Below are 14,474 nucleotides of genomic sequence, written 5' to 3' on the forward strand. Positions count from 1 at the left end.
GAAGTGCTTCCTCCTCCATTCTTCCAAATCAGCTTGGGATCGGCTATTTTTCCCGGGGGCTGGGTGAGTGTGGCCAAGCTGGGCTCAGAAATGGAGGCTGTGGGACCACAGGGTTAGCAGATGAGCTGGCTTCAAGGGTCCCCTTAGCTGACCCACCGGGAAGACAAACGTGATAGGACTCAGGGAATCACCAGGAAGAGGTGTCAGGTGTCTGCACCCCAGTAGTAAAGCCAGGCTAACAGACAGCCCAGCCTCAGCTTCTGTCCTGTATGGGGCAGGACATCCTCCAGTCACACCAAACCCTGGCAGACCTAGAACACATCTCAAAGGGCAGCTTCCAGAACATTCTAGAAAGTCAGGCTCATGAATATCATCAACCTCAAGAAATCTATCCTCTTTTACCATAATCTTCAATACCAAATTTCTGTGAAAAGGCCTCTGTGACAATCTAGAAGGGTGGGATGGGGTGGGAGGTGGGTGGGAAGTTCAAAAGGGAGGGAACATATGCATACCTATGGCTGATTCATGTTGATGTATGGCAGAAACCAATACAATGTTGTCAAGCAATTATCCTCCAATTAAAAATACACAAATGTATTTTAAAAAAATATTTTCTAGTTGAGGCTGAGTTCAATCATATTCTTGACTATCATGAATTTCAAGGGTTATTGCAAAGTCTGAAATGTTTTATGTCTGTTTTGCTTCTGGAAAGCAGATAAATATTGAGATAAATAAGATAAATGAATGAAGTCAGCACAGAACAAATACTTCCTCTCAGCAACTTGCAAATGTGTCCTAAATCAAAGCTAGTTTTTTAAAGTACAGAGTTATTTAAAATTGTTGTTTAAAACGTACAGAAATTTTAAAATGGAAATTAAAACTGCTTTTATTAAAATTAAGTGAGAAACTGAGAGCTATTATTAAGTCATGAATTATTTTCATGAAAAATAGTATTCCTTGGAAATGGTGCTATCAAAGTGGTAGTCGCTCAGTTGCATCTGACTTTTTGTGACCCCAAGAACTGTAGCCCTCCAGTCTCCTCTGTCCATGGAATTTTCCAGGCAAGAATACTAGGGTGGGTAGTCATCCCCTTCTGCAGGGGATCTTCCCAAGCTAGGGATCAAACTCGGGTCCCCTGCATTGCAGGCAGATTTTTACCGCTGAGCCACCAGAGGTCAGTAATAGTTAATACCTTTATCCCAGAACGAAATTCAGATCTGACCTTGCCACTTTTGTGTGGATGACCCAGGAGAGTAATCTGCACAGATATTATAATTCCAGGAGAATTTTTTTTTTCCCTGTACACTATTCCTGTTTGGATGAAAAAGGGAGGAAAAGAAATTGGGAACGTTTTGTTAAACTTCTCTCATTTTTAAGGCCTCAGTCACACACGACCCTCAGTTGTTGGGGGGTAGAATCTGCTTCACGTTCTTTCTTGTGTGCAGTTCTAGGATCATCTGAAGGTATGGAATATTCGCACTGTGTGTTTTTGAATAAAGACGCCTATCATCCTAACAGACCCGGCTGCTTAGGACTGCCCTAAAAAGAAGAGATCTGCTGTGATTAAAAGTCTGCTGCCGAGGGGAGCTTCCAGGGAAGATGGTCACAACCGGAAAATGCTCTTAGGGACTCACAGTGTTTGTTGCTCAGGCTGGTAAGCATTTGTTCCAGTTCAAATGTAATAGTTTCACTCAAATCCAAGATGTGACTATAACCCTCATCATCTGAGAGAAATAAAAGTGGCCTTTGTTAACTGTGAACACCTTCAAAGCCACATAGAAAAACTACCGACATGTCCTTTTAAATCCGAAAAACAGGGGACAGTCTGATTTGATAGGTTAATTTGACAGACAGGTATTAATATTTAAAATCAGGCTAAGTGGCATAGAGGAGGACATGGTTTTGAAATCTATAGTACAAAGATCCTATGAAAAATTAACAGAAGCAGCCATTGTCTGCCAAGACATCAGGAAGATGAAGTCGCGCTGGTGGGAGGAGGCAGTGGAGCTTGGAGCCAGCGGGGCTTGAGCACCGACCATCCCGCCAGCGCTAACGTTATCCCAAGGACAGAGCAAGGTGTGGGGTGGAATCTGAGCAGAAGTCGGGACTCTGGCGCATACGCACCATCATGGCGATGAGGGCACAGATGTAGCTCTGTTTCATGATAAACTGGAACACAGACACCATGGCGTGCACTTTGACACTCCTCTTCTCCTCCCGGCTCCGCTCCTCCTCAAACTCTTCTTTCTCATCATTATCTTCCTCCTTCTTTTCTAGAGGGACAGATTATTTTATATAACAATTTATGCACATAGGTGAATTTCATATAAGCATCCCAAGCACAAATTTGTCCTCTCTAGTAACAAGCAGCTCTCTTTCAACAGGATTGTTGTATGCTAAGTCATTCAGTCATGTCTCTTTGTGACTCCATGGGCTGTAGCCCACCAGGCTCTTTTGTCCATGGGATTCTCTCTGCAAGAATACTGGAGTGAGGTGCCATTTCCTCCTCTAGGGGATCTTCCTGACCCTGGGATCAAACTCACATCTCTTTCATCTCCTGCATTGGCAGGCGGATTCTTTACCACTAGTGCTTCAATAGGATAAACTGAGGGAAAAGGGAGAAAGGTCTAGTCAAAGTTTTGGGCCTCTTGGTTTTCTTATTAGACAAAAAGAACTCTTCCAGAAAACATTCATACACTAACCAGGAAAACTATGGACCGCGATAGTGGAATCAAATTACAAAAAGACTAAAACACAGATATGCATGTAGGTTTAACACTGCAAACAAGATGACTTGTTTCAAATAATATTTTACCTTCTATTTTTCAAAGTTTATTCCCATCGTGCTCAGTTACTTGAGTCATGTCTGACTCTTTGCGACCGTATGGGCTACAGCCCACCAGGCTTCTCTATCCATGGGATTCTCCAGGCAAGAATCCTGGAGTGGGCTGCCATGCCCTTCTCCAGGAGATCTTCCCAACCTAGGGATCGAACCTGTGTCTCTTAGGTCTCCTGCATTGGCAGGCGGGTTTTTTTTGTTTTTTTTTTTTTTAAACCATGAGTGCCACTTGGGAAGCCCTTACCTCCATTAGGTCACTTATTTTGTACCAAGGACAGAATGCACAGAGCAGGATATAGGGGCAAAATCTAGACAGAATCTATGGAAATGGGCTTCATCAGACTGACTGTGGAAGGAAAACACCTCTCCTAGAGATGAAAAGGAAAGAGAACCACATCCGATGAAGGATAAACCAAAGACAAGAGATGCTGAGCTCTGCAGGCCGTGGTCCCACAGGCTCCTTACCAGGGGAGGCAGTGGCGGGCTCCCAGCGGTACTGCGGTGTGGAGTACAGGTCAGCCTTGGCGGGGCCATTCTCCAGTGGGAGGCTGGGGTGGATGGTGTGGTAGTCCACGGGGTTGCCATTCACGGTCACCAGCAGGCCCTGCCAGGGGCGTGGGGCAAAGGCAGGTGGGACAGCAGCTCTGGTTTCCCGCACAGACCCCCCTCCTCTGCTCTGCTAGGTGGGCACACTGGATGCTGCAGAGCCGAGGGGAAGCTGAACACTGTGGGCAGTGACGCCTGCCAGCAAGACAGCCCTGCTCGCCGTCCAAACCCAGCCCCACGGAGTCACACAGAACAAGGCAAACCTGAGCTGGACCACTTCTGCTCCGCCCATACTGTGCGCCCTGCTCTCTGTGTGAAGCGTGAAGCCTGGAAAGGCTGCAGAGGGCTCAGGGCCTGCTCTGGTCTCCCTCCAGCCTCAGCTCCCGGCCCGCCTCCAGCTACAGGATCTCCAGACAGACTGGGTTCTGGCCTGGAGCTGCTGCCTGCCTTCGCCCCTCCCCCTCCCCCAGCCTGATCCCACCTGCCCCATACCCCACGTGGCCCTCGGGACCAGCAAAGTCTCAGGTTAGCTACAACCCTACGGTCTCTCCCTGACACTGCAGCCTGCAACTTCCATGTTGTAGCATCTCATACACTAAATACATTCTCCTACTTTTCCCCTCTGGTCTCTTTGGCTTTACAATTTGTTATTTATGCAGATACATATAAACATAGACATGCACACATACACATGTGTGTCCACAGACGTGTGAGACTTTCTACTCAAATCATAGAATAGGCATATCTGCAGAGCAGAACGCCTTTTGAGAAAAAGCCCTCCAACGTGGCTTTTTAAAAGTTTAAATACATTTTATATGTTTATATTCGAGCTCATGTTATATGAGTCAATGTTTTAACAGCAATAAATCAGATATAATTTCTGCAAAATAGTATTCAAAAACGTATGAAAACTTTATAGAGCATTAAACTACACTCAGAGGAGCTAATTCCATTTATGTGCCCTTTCCATCACTGACGCGCGCAGAAATGAGAATTCTAGGGTATACTAACGTCGGACGGCTTGTAGTCATCCTGAGTCATGGATAAAAGCTGCAAAAGGAATACAGCACAGCATGTTAATATGTGAGCAGAAAGCGATATGATGTTTACACACAGCTACAAAGTCTCAGCACACATGCACTTGATCCTTCAGCCGGGAGCATGCAAGTGTGTTAACATCACAGTGCAAAACATAAAGGGACAATGATGCAGCTGGAGGCTGCTGTTTATTGTAACCATTTCCAGTTTCTGATGCTGTCTTTCATCACAATAAACAAGCAGTCACTAACCACATGACTGAAAAAGTTGATGTTATTTTTCAAGTGTTTTGTTCTCACAGAACTGCTGCTTGGTTTTAGACTTCTAAGACCCTTTGAGATATCTCTAGGATTCTGAAAGTGTTGACTTTTCAAGGAACTGAAGTTTCATAATAAAGAAAATTTGACTTGTAGTACAGATTGGCATTAAGATTTGCGTACTGTCCACAACAGAAGAATTATGACATGGCTGTGACTTTCAGCTGTATTAGAGGTGGGGGGTCCAGTTTCCCCAATAACAAGCATCTGCTGAACTAGCAGTTCTTTCACCTTTGGGGTCAGAACTTGCTTACTTTCTTAAAAATCACTGAAGATCCTGAAGACTTTTACTTATGAGAGTCATACCCATCAATATCTATTGTGCTAGAAATTAAAATTGCGGCATTAAAAATATTCATTTGTTCATTCATTAAAAATTGGCTTGTTCACATGAATAATTTTATCTAAATGGTTATCTTTTTAAAAATAGTGAAAAGAATGGTGTTGTCTTATTAAAATATGCTTTTGCATATCTTTAATGTTGTGCTCAAAAGACCACTCCATTTATTTTCCAGTAATTGTCTGCCAAAAGCTCATGCCTGAACCCCCCAAACTGTCCATCAGCTGTTCTTTCACGTAGACCTGTGGTACATGGATGGCAGCTGGGTCCACTCGCCAGCCAAGCACTTCTCCTCCTTGAGGGATCAGGACTTCAGGGGGTCTTCCACTGACGTCACTCAGAATATTAAAAAAGCGTGTGCCCCACGGTTGAGATTTAAGAAAAGCAAAGACTATTTCTGGTTTATCAAGAGTATTCTTGAGTGGAACTGACCTTTCTGTTTTGTTTCCTGTGTACACATGGCTGTCAGCTTCCTGCTGCTGCCATGGCGGGAGCTCTTGTACCATCAGAGCAAGTGTCAGCACAGCCGAAAGGCAGATCTCTTAAATGTTGTTACAAAAATTGTTTCTAGCCCGTGGATCCCAGGAAGGGTCTTGGGAGTCCCCAGCCATGGTCCACGGCCCTCACCTTGGAAACTTTCATGCTGTCTCCATGGATATCATGGCTTAGTGACCTAAGCAGGATGGTCTGGTACGTGTGTGACGGGACAAAAGGGCTCCAGGACACTAGACGTCTCTGGACACCATGGCTGCTCCTCCAGGCTGCAGTGCCCTGAGAAGTTCATTCGCTGTTCCCCCATCTCTCGGCCCTCAACAGGCAGGTGCACAGATAGGACCAAGTGTCTTAGAGAAACTCTGCCACTGAGTCAATCAGAGAATCTCCTGCTTGATTCCTAATATGACCTCACCAGAGAAGTGTGAGCATCTGTGGTCCAAACATTGCAAATGGGTCGCTGGAACAAGTCAGTGGCTGGGGCATGGTGAAAACAGTGAACAAATGGTGAAAAGCTTAAGAAGCACCCAGCCGTGCTCTCGGCCCCGGCGCCCACACTGTGACCCTGACACAGGGAGGTGCTCCTTCTTCATGTCCACGCAGACTGGCTGGTGTCCCCTGAGTGGCTGTGTGAGCGGTCGTGGTCACCACGGCGGCCGACCCAACACAGAATCACTCTCCACAGCGCATCCCAGCTCCTAGGCTGTCACTGCCCAGGGCCAGGGATCGCTTTGTTTTTTTGTTTTGTTTTGCTTTAAAGGCAAAATTATCTTTAAAAATTAAGACCACTCTCTCTTTCTGGGATTGAAAGGCTTCAAGGGGAAGCACTGAACTGTAAAAGGTTGGGTCTGACAGAGCCTGGGATTTCCTTTCCAAGCACTGGGCTCCCATGTCTGATCTTAACCTTCACCATCAAACAGCCCCTGTAAACCGAGCAACCTGGGTTTGCACATGGACTCACATGGCCTGTATTCAGCAATATGATAAAAAGCAGAAAATAAACGAGAGACAACCCCTGTCCTGGCGGCTTACTTTTCTCTCATCGGTGGGGTAGTGGGTGGCGTACCACAGGCTCCGCCTCCTCTCGGCCGTGATGGGCGCGGCGCTGCAGGCCAGGGCTCTGTCCTCCTCCTTGGTCTTCTCTTCCTGCACCTGAGACACAGAATAACCCACAGGACAGCCCTGCTTCCGGAGCAGGTCCCTCAGCAGCCCGGGAGCCCAGACAGGGCTGCTCGTCTCTGCCCCCGCGTGCTGATCTCTTAAAGTAACGTACACCCTACACGGGCTTTCATCCAGACACTTCACAAATGGCCAAAAGCCCACCCTGTAAACGCGGAGAGAGCAGACTTGCTTGTGAATTACAGGAACAGGTGCCCATGGTTCATTACAAGCCTCCATGTATGTTCTGACCTGCAGGAGGAGGGCCATGCAAAGTCCACAGAGGCCACAACTGCACATGGAACCTGCCAGGGGACTCTTATGAAAGAGACATTTATTAAAGGCAGAACCATCTAGAGCTTACACGCAACGTTAAGCAAAAACACAGCTACTGCCTAACACTGCCACTCGCCTAATTGAACCTTGGCCTAAATCAGACAGTCGGTCCAGGAGAGATGGATAGAGAGAGGAAGGATCGGTACGCACTTAGTGGTTGAGGATGGTTTCCAACAAAGATGCCCCATGAAAGGGCGCTTACATGCACTGATTTGTGGGCAGAGGGAGAGCGCTCAGTGTTGCTGCCAATTCCCGGGGTCTGGCATCCACACAGAGCACCAGACCCCAGGGAGCCCGAGTCTTACATTCAGCTCCAGACACTTGCTCCTCTCTTTCTCAAACTTGCATCACAGACTTTTATTGCAGAACTCATGTTTTTCATGAAACCTACCAGGGCACCTGGAACCATGATATTAATACAACCAGGCACCTGCCCTCCATCACCGCCTTGGTGAGGAAGTCCTGAGTGCCAGCCCCCTTTAAAACACTGACGCCCCCCCCAAGGGTTGACCTGGTATGAATGAGACCCTGCTCTACACACACCCGCAGATGCTGTAGGGTAGGACCTGCTGTGGACTGTGTGGCCCGGCATGTGGCCTGTCCTTCCCACTCTCTGCCTTCCCTGACTCCTGGACAGCCTGGGGCCAAGGAGGTTGAGAGTCTCCAGGGCCTGAGAGGCTGGAACAGCCCAGCAGCTCCTGCCTGAGGCACCAAGGGAAAGCCAGGGGCACCTGGGACTCTTACGAACCTGAAGGCATTAAGGTCATTTCCATCATTGCCTAAGACGTTGTTCAGAGTAGTTCTCACATTTTTACTTCTTTCACACAGTTTTATGTGTGCGTCTACATGTACCCATACCTGTGTGTTTGTGCAGGAAGGAAACGCAGCAACACTGTAAGGGGTTTACTGGCGCCCTCATATCTTAGAAGAGACTCGGAGGAAAAGGTAACCAAGGTGACTGGGATTCTCTGTGAGCCTAGAATCATCCTGTCACCACTGCTGTCTCAGGGTCCAGGGAAAGTGAGACCTGAGACCCCTGTAAACAGGACGCCTGTACTGTGGGCCAGACTGAGGGTCCCTACACACAGGGAGGTAGGCAGACCCCCAGCAAACAAGGACGCCTGTGCCGTCAACTGCTCACATATTTGGGGGCTGCCTTTCTTCTTGTAAAATGTTCATCCCCTCACCTCCTCTGGGCCGATGTTCTACCTGTGGCCCCAGGCTGGGGTCTGAAATGCTGGCTGGTCCTCAGTACACACTGGTAGCCTGGCTTCTGACCAGGTGGATGGAGCTGGAGGGGAGCAAGTGCCAGCCTGGGATCTCACCTTTGCCCCCATCCCAGCATCCCCTACCCCGCTCGGCACGTGGCCATGAGGTTTTGCATAGCAGCCCCGTCTATGCCACCTGTCTCCCTCACAGCTGAGCTTCTTATAGTCATTTTGGGAGAACGAAAGGGACTGAAGTTGCTGTCACTGAAAAGGAAAAGAAAGGGACCACAAGCTGTCCTCCCTAATGGTGCCCCAACATACCACATTCTACGAATAACCCCACAGGGAACAGCCCAGTCCTCAGCCCTGTCCTTTGACCCTGGGGGTTACTGCACCACCGAGAGTGGGGACACCCCCATCATATCATCAGAGGTCAGAGGTCTAAGCTTTAGGAAACTCCAGTCGCCATGACAACAGTCTGGGTGGTCAGCCTCCATCATATCATCAGAGGTCAGAGGTCTAAGCTTTAGAAAACTCCAGTCGCCATGACAACAGTCTGCGTGGTCAGAGACCCTTGCATTGTCAGCAAACATGGGCTTGAATCTGATTTCTACTGTTCATCAAGTGCGTGATTTACCTCTCTACCCCTGGTCTCCTCATCTCTAAGATGGGTACAGCACCTGTATGTAAACAGCCCAGCACCTGGCCTGGCAACTAGTGAGTGCTCAATGAAAACAAGGCTTCACTGCCCTCACCACCAGCCCTCTGAGCAGCCTGGGGGATGCTAACACAGAGAAGCTGGGCTTTGATCTGATAGAATCTGTACTTGCTTGGGGCTCTGTGTGGAAACAAAACACTCTGATAAGAACACTATAGTTATTTCAGGATATACTATAGTCCGCAGTTGATAGGAACGAACCCTTTCCCCGGAGTCTCCTGCTACTTTGCAGACAAGACCATGAAAACTTCTGGTCCTTACAACGGGCTCCTGCAGCCAGATTCGGATCAGAGTGGCCAGCGTGTAGTACATCACCAGCAGAACGATGGGGTTGGCGTGGTGGTACCAGGACAGGTCGGGGTTGGCAATGATCTTCCATGTGCTGGAACAGTCCGTCTGAATGACTGATTTGATACCAAACAACCTGTTTAAAAACAAAAGAGAAATATTAAAAAGATGCAACAAAGATCTGGCTCTGATCCACAGAATACAACCAGCTTGTCTGACACATTCATGAGCTGTGCTGTGCTTAGTTGCTCAGTTGTGTCTGACTCTTTGTGACCCCATGGACTGTAACCCACCAGGCTTCTCTGTCTATGGGATTTTCCATGCAAGAATACTGGAGCAGGTTGCCATGCCCTTATCCAGGGGATCATCCCAATCCAGCGATTGAACCCGGGTCTCCAGCATTGCAGCATTACTGTCTGAGTCACCAGGGATGCCCCATATATAATATATGCATCTTTCAATCATACATTTGTATGTTTGTATATGTATAAAATTCATACCAACATTACCCAGATGGCCTTTCCTCTGGTTCAAAAATCTAGTTAATACCAAATCTTTGCACACTTATTAGAAATTTATGTCTCAATTGTCAATAAGTGTTTTCTTAATGTAGATTTCTACTATATAATCAGATATAATTATATAATGGGAAATTGTGTAAATGTGATTCATTAAGAAGTTCGTTTTATATGAATTTTTTTCTCAGAAATGACTCTACTAAGTGAATGACTCACTTTACATGTCAAGTGAGTCTCCCTGGAAAGCTTCAATCGTTTGTAGCTTTTACATGTTAACTTCCTTTGACTTTGATGTCCCATTTTTTGCTGCTCTAAGGTTTTCCAAGACTATGAATTCTCCACTTGTAAAACCTCTCAGAGATATTGCAGTTATTATCATGAGGCCAGGGTGATATTAGTGACCATCCCCACCCCCACTCCTATCAGATTCCTACTTCTCTTCCTCCTCCTCCTTGGCAGGGAGCACAACTGTCTCTCCACTCTCCATGGAGCACTTGCTTTGTGATTTTTCTCCCCTTCCAAAGCACTCCCAACATTTGACAGCACGTGGTGGTTATGACTTGGCTGGGTGTTTGTTTCTCCTTGTACATGTTGGCAGATTTATAAAACCTCCACCTGTTTTCAGGTTCACTCCAGATCACATCTGCTGGTCTCTGGTAATACAGAAACCCAGCCATTTGCAGGAAATACATAATACTGAAAATAACCCCCCCACTTTAAAACATTAACTTGTGGTAAAATACAGATAACATACCAGGGGCTGGGAAGGTCCCCTGGAGAAGGGAACAGCTACCCACTCTAGTATTCTGGCCTGGAGAATTCCATGGATTGTATAGTCCATGGGTTGCAATGAGTCGGACACGACTGAGTGACTTTCTCCTTGCAATCTCCTATATGGATCTCACACATAACACAGAATCTATCATCTTACATTTTAAAGTGTACAGTATAGGGGTATTAACTGCATTCACACTGTTGTACAACCAATCTCTAAACTTGTCATCTTGCAAAACTAAAACCCTGTCCCCATTAAACACTAAAACCCCACCCCATCTTCCCCCTCTGCTCTTGGTCACCACCATCCTACCTTCTGTCTCCATCAAGATGATTATGCTACGCACCTGGTAGACTCTAAGTGGAATCACACAGTATCTGTTCCTTAGTGACTGTTTATTTCACTCAGCATAATGTTCTCAAGGTTCATTCACTGGTGCAGCAGGTGTCAGAATTTCTTTCCTTTTGAAGGCTGAATAATATACCATTGTATGGATGGATCACATTTTCTTTATCCATTTCTCCAAGGATGGAGACTTACACCTTTTGGCTGTTATAAGTTGCCATGAACACAGGTGTACAAATACCTTTTGAAGATCCCACTTTTGATATTTTTGGCCATATACCCAGAAGTAGAATCGTTGGAGCATATGGTAGGTCTCTCTTTAATTGTTTGAGGAACCACTGCACTGTGGTTACAGTGGCTACAATCAGTTTATGTTCCCACCAACAGTGCACAGGGCTCCAATTTACGTACATCCCTGCCATGTTTCAAGTTTTTTGATGGAGCCATCCTTGCAAGCGTGACCTTGGACACCACGCTTTTCATTTAGCCTTTTCTTTCAAGAGCTCAGAGATCTTTACGATCCGAGCCCTTCATACTGACACCTGGAGGCATATTCTCCAATCAAATACTCCCTCACTAACCAGTTGACACAATATCTTCACAAAACTTCACCGAGAGATAGTCAAGAGACGAATCTTATTTCAGAAGCTTTTTATTTGTAACTCTGAGTTTTTACCAAGAATCACTTTCTTTAGTCTGCAAAATACCCTTTAATATTAAAAAATATATATCCGTGTGTCATGAAGATCTGCTAGTGCCAAACACCCTCAGTTTCACCTGAGAATATCTTTATTTGACCTTTATTATACCAATGGCACCCCACTCCCGTACTCCTGCCTGGAAAATCCCATGGATGGAGGAGCCTGGTGGGCTGCAGTCCATGGGGTCGCTAAGAATCGGACATGACTGAGCGACTTCACTTTCATTTTTCACTTTCATGCATTGGAGAAGAAAATGGCAACCCACTCCAGTGTTCTTGCCTGGAGAATCCCAGGGAGGGAGAGCCTGGTGGGCTGCCGTCTATGGGGTCGCACAGAGTCGGACACGACTGAAGTGACTTAGCAGCAGCTAAGGTATATATATCATATATACCTTTAGATATAAAATCACACCTTGATTTTTTTTTTCCAGGAGAACGTGAAGGATGTTGTCCTCTTGCATTTAGACTGGTATAATTTCTGGTGAGAAGTCTGTGATTCCCTTTCACAAGATGTACTTTCTATTGTGATGCTGTTACTATTTTTCTCTATCATTGTTATTCACAATTTAATTGTACTGTGGCTTGGTGTGTCCAGCATCCTGAATTATGGGGTCACAGGCTGGGGCAGATGTGGGGGGGATGACCCTTTAGAAAGGGGGGCCACCAGCAGACAGGGACAGAACCTCCTCCTTCTCCAAAACCCCATGGTGCAGTCAGCACAAGTAAAGGCCAGAAATCTAACTGCTGGCAGGTGGGAAACAGAATTAGTTTTACACATGAATAAAAGCAAGGACACGCTGTCAAGAAGGCAAGGCAGGTCAGATGTCCACAGAAAATGAGGTTTGTGCTTCCACTCTCCTGAAGGCATTTCCTCAAAGTTCGACAAATGTCTTTGCTGGAAGGAGACTGAATCTAGCTCTCAGGGGTCCTCCCAGCAAGATGCTCCCCTGTCCTTACAGCAGCCCATCTGGGTGAGGACAGACCACTTTTACACACGTGTTCTTGCTGCTCTGGCTTCCAACCACCCTCCCCTCTGTATTGCATCATATGAAAAACACAGCCAATGTTTAACGTCTTTTTTCATTAGTTTCCTACTTATGCTTTAAACACATTTCCATGCCAAACCCATAGACGTTTTTGAGAAACTGGAGTTTGACAGTTTCCGCACAACATTGTTTTCTTAAGCTTGGAAAAACTGCATGGAGTCCCCTGGGCTCTGTATCATGCCTTTGAAGTCCTTTTTGGCACACGTGTGTCTTAACGGTCTGCCAGGTTGTTGTAATTGGGCTTAACCCTACACACGTGGAACCCTGACTTATAATAAAAGCATTCTGTCCATGGGACAATTTTGCACAGGTAGAAGGTGTGTTGTCTTCAGAAGGGAGACAGCTAATGAACACACTGAGGCCATGTGGAAATTCATTGCCATTTCACCATTAAAGGCCCACTACCCTACTTGAGATGATGCCACATCTCAAGAACATTTATATGCAGTGTATGTTCTAGATTTATGGCCTATTTTCTGTGTCTAAACACATTTTCACCTCTGAGAGCAGTGTAGAAATGAGTCAGAACCAGGACTCCCAGGACCAGTTGGTCATCCCATACAGCTTCTTATGACAAGACCAAGTTCGGTCCCTAAAACATGCAGCCTTCCGTGTTGGGAGCACAGGATGAGAAATATCAAATGTGGGCATTTCTATTACCCACAAACATAATTTTCCCCAAGTAGCTATAATGTAAGCATGGATTTGAATACCTCATTTTAAAGCCCTACATAGTTAATAACCAATGAACTTACAAAGGCAGAAAGAAGGAGACCCAAGCCAACTCCGCAGTTCCTCTGATAAATCAGGCACTATGTTGAATGTCTGAGGTCAGCTCTGCTGGGGATCTGCTATTGGCTCCATTACACATGTAGATTGAGGCACAAATGAATACAAAGGTTTGTGTGTGGTAGGGCTTATGTATCCAGGTCTGCTGGCTTCAAATCACACCACTTCTTTTCTCAGGTGCAGTAAGTGGTAAAATAGGAAAACCCCAAGGGTATCAGGAAACCCTCAGGAAAGGGCATTAGTCATAGGAAGATTCCACTACAGGACACATTTAGTAAATTTGTCCTTTCAAGTGCTGAGTCCTGAGTCTATTGAGCATTATAGTTATTGTCGAAGATGTGCAAACAAATAAGATACTATTCCTGTCATCATAGAGAATTCATGATGGTGGGAAACTACTCAAATATGGCGGAATGATTTTAGATGTGCTCTGAGCTGTTCATCCTTTGGAAGGTGGTTATCAAGTTTTCCTTCCATAGAACTGCTTTGCCTGGATGGTGGGTGCAGAGCGGTGATTTGCACCACCCCTTTGACTTCCCTGGTGGCTCAGATGGTAAAGCGTCTGTCTACAATGCGGGAGACCCAGGCTCAATCCCTGGGTCGGGAAGATCTGCTGGACAAGGAAATGGAAATCCACTTCAGTACTATTGCCTGGAAAATCCCATGGACAGAGGAGCCTGGTAGGCTACAGTCCATAGGGTCGCAAAGAGTCAGACACGACTGAGTGACTTCACTTCACTTTCTGAGCATGGGAGCAGCAGGCATTACCTCGGAAGGGCACAGGGGCACCTCACTGACCCCATGGGAGGGATCTCACTCCCCAGTGGAGTAGCCAGTTGCTGGCTCTTACATTTTAATTTATCTGAAGGGCACGAAAGAGAAACCTGCAAACTAGTGACCAAGGAGTTTCACTGAGTGTCAGAAAGGTCAGAGATACAGAAGGAAAAAGGTTGGATAATTCATCTATGGAGGCATGCTCAAACAGGGGAAAGCAAGAAATCTTCTGTAGGAAAAGTTGTAG

At 46.3% G+C, this 14,474-nt stretch overlaps 1 protein-coding gene across 1 annotated transcript in view; it reads right to left on the reverse strand.

Annotated features, from left to right (window-relative positions):
• PIEZO2 (piezo type mechanosensitive ion channel component 2) overlaps positions 1–14,474 on the reverse strand; it is a 251,957-nt gene that overhangs the window by 71,995 nt on the left and 165,488 nt on the right. The window contains exons 8-12 of the mRNA XM_052660420.1: positions 9,254–9,416; positions 6,605–6,724; positions 4,397–4,435; positions 3,305–3,443; positions 2,125–2,273 (exon numbers count right to left, since the gene is read on the reverse strand). Of these exons, the coding sequence (XP_052516380.1) occupies positions 2,125–2,273; positions 3,305–3,443; positions 4,397–4,435; positions 6,605–6,724; positions 9,254–9,416 (610 nt within the window). The remainder of the gene's footprint in view (positions 1–2,124; positions 2,274–3,304; positions 3,444–4,396; positions 4,436–6,604; positions 6,725–9,253; positions 9,417–14,474) is intronic.

Source organism: Budorcas taxicolor, chromosome 22 (assembly GCF_023091745.1).
Source record: "Budorcas taxicolor isolate Tak-1 chromosome 22, Takin1.1, whole genome shotgun sequence".
Classification (NCBI taxonomy): Eukaryota; Metazoa; Chordata; class Mammalia; order Artiodactyla; family Bovidae; genus Budorcas; species Budorcas taxicolor.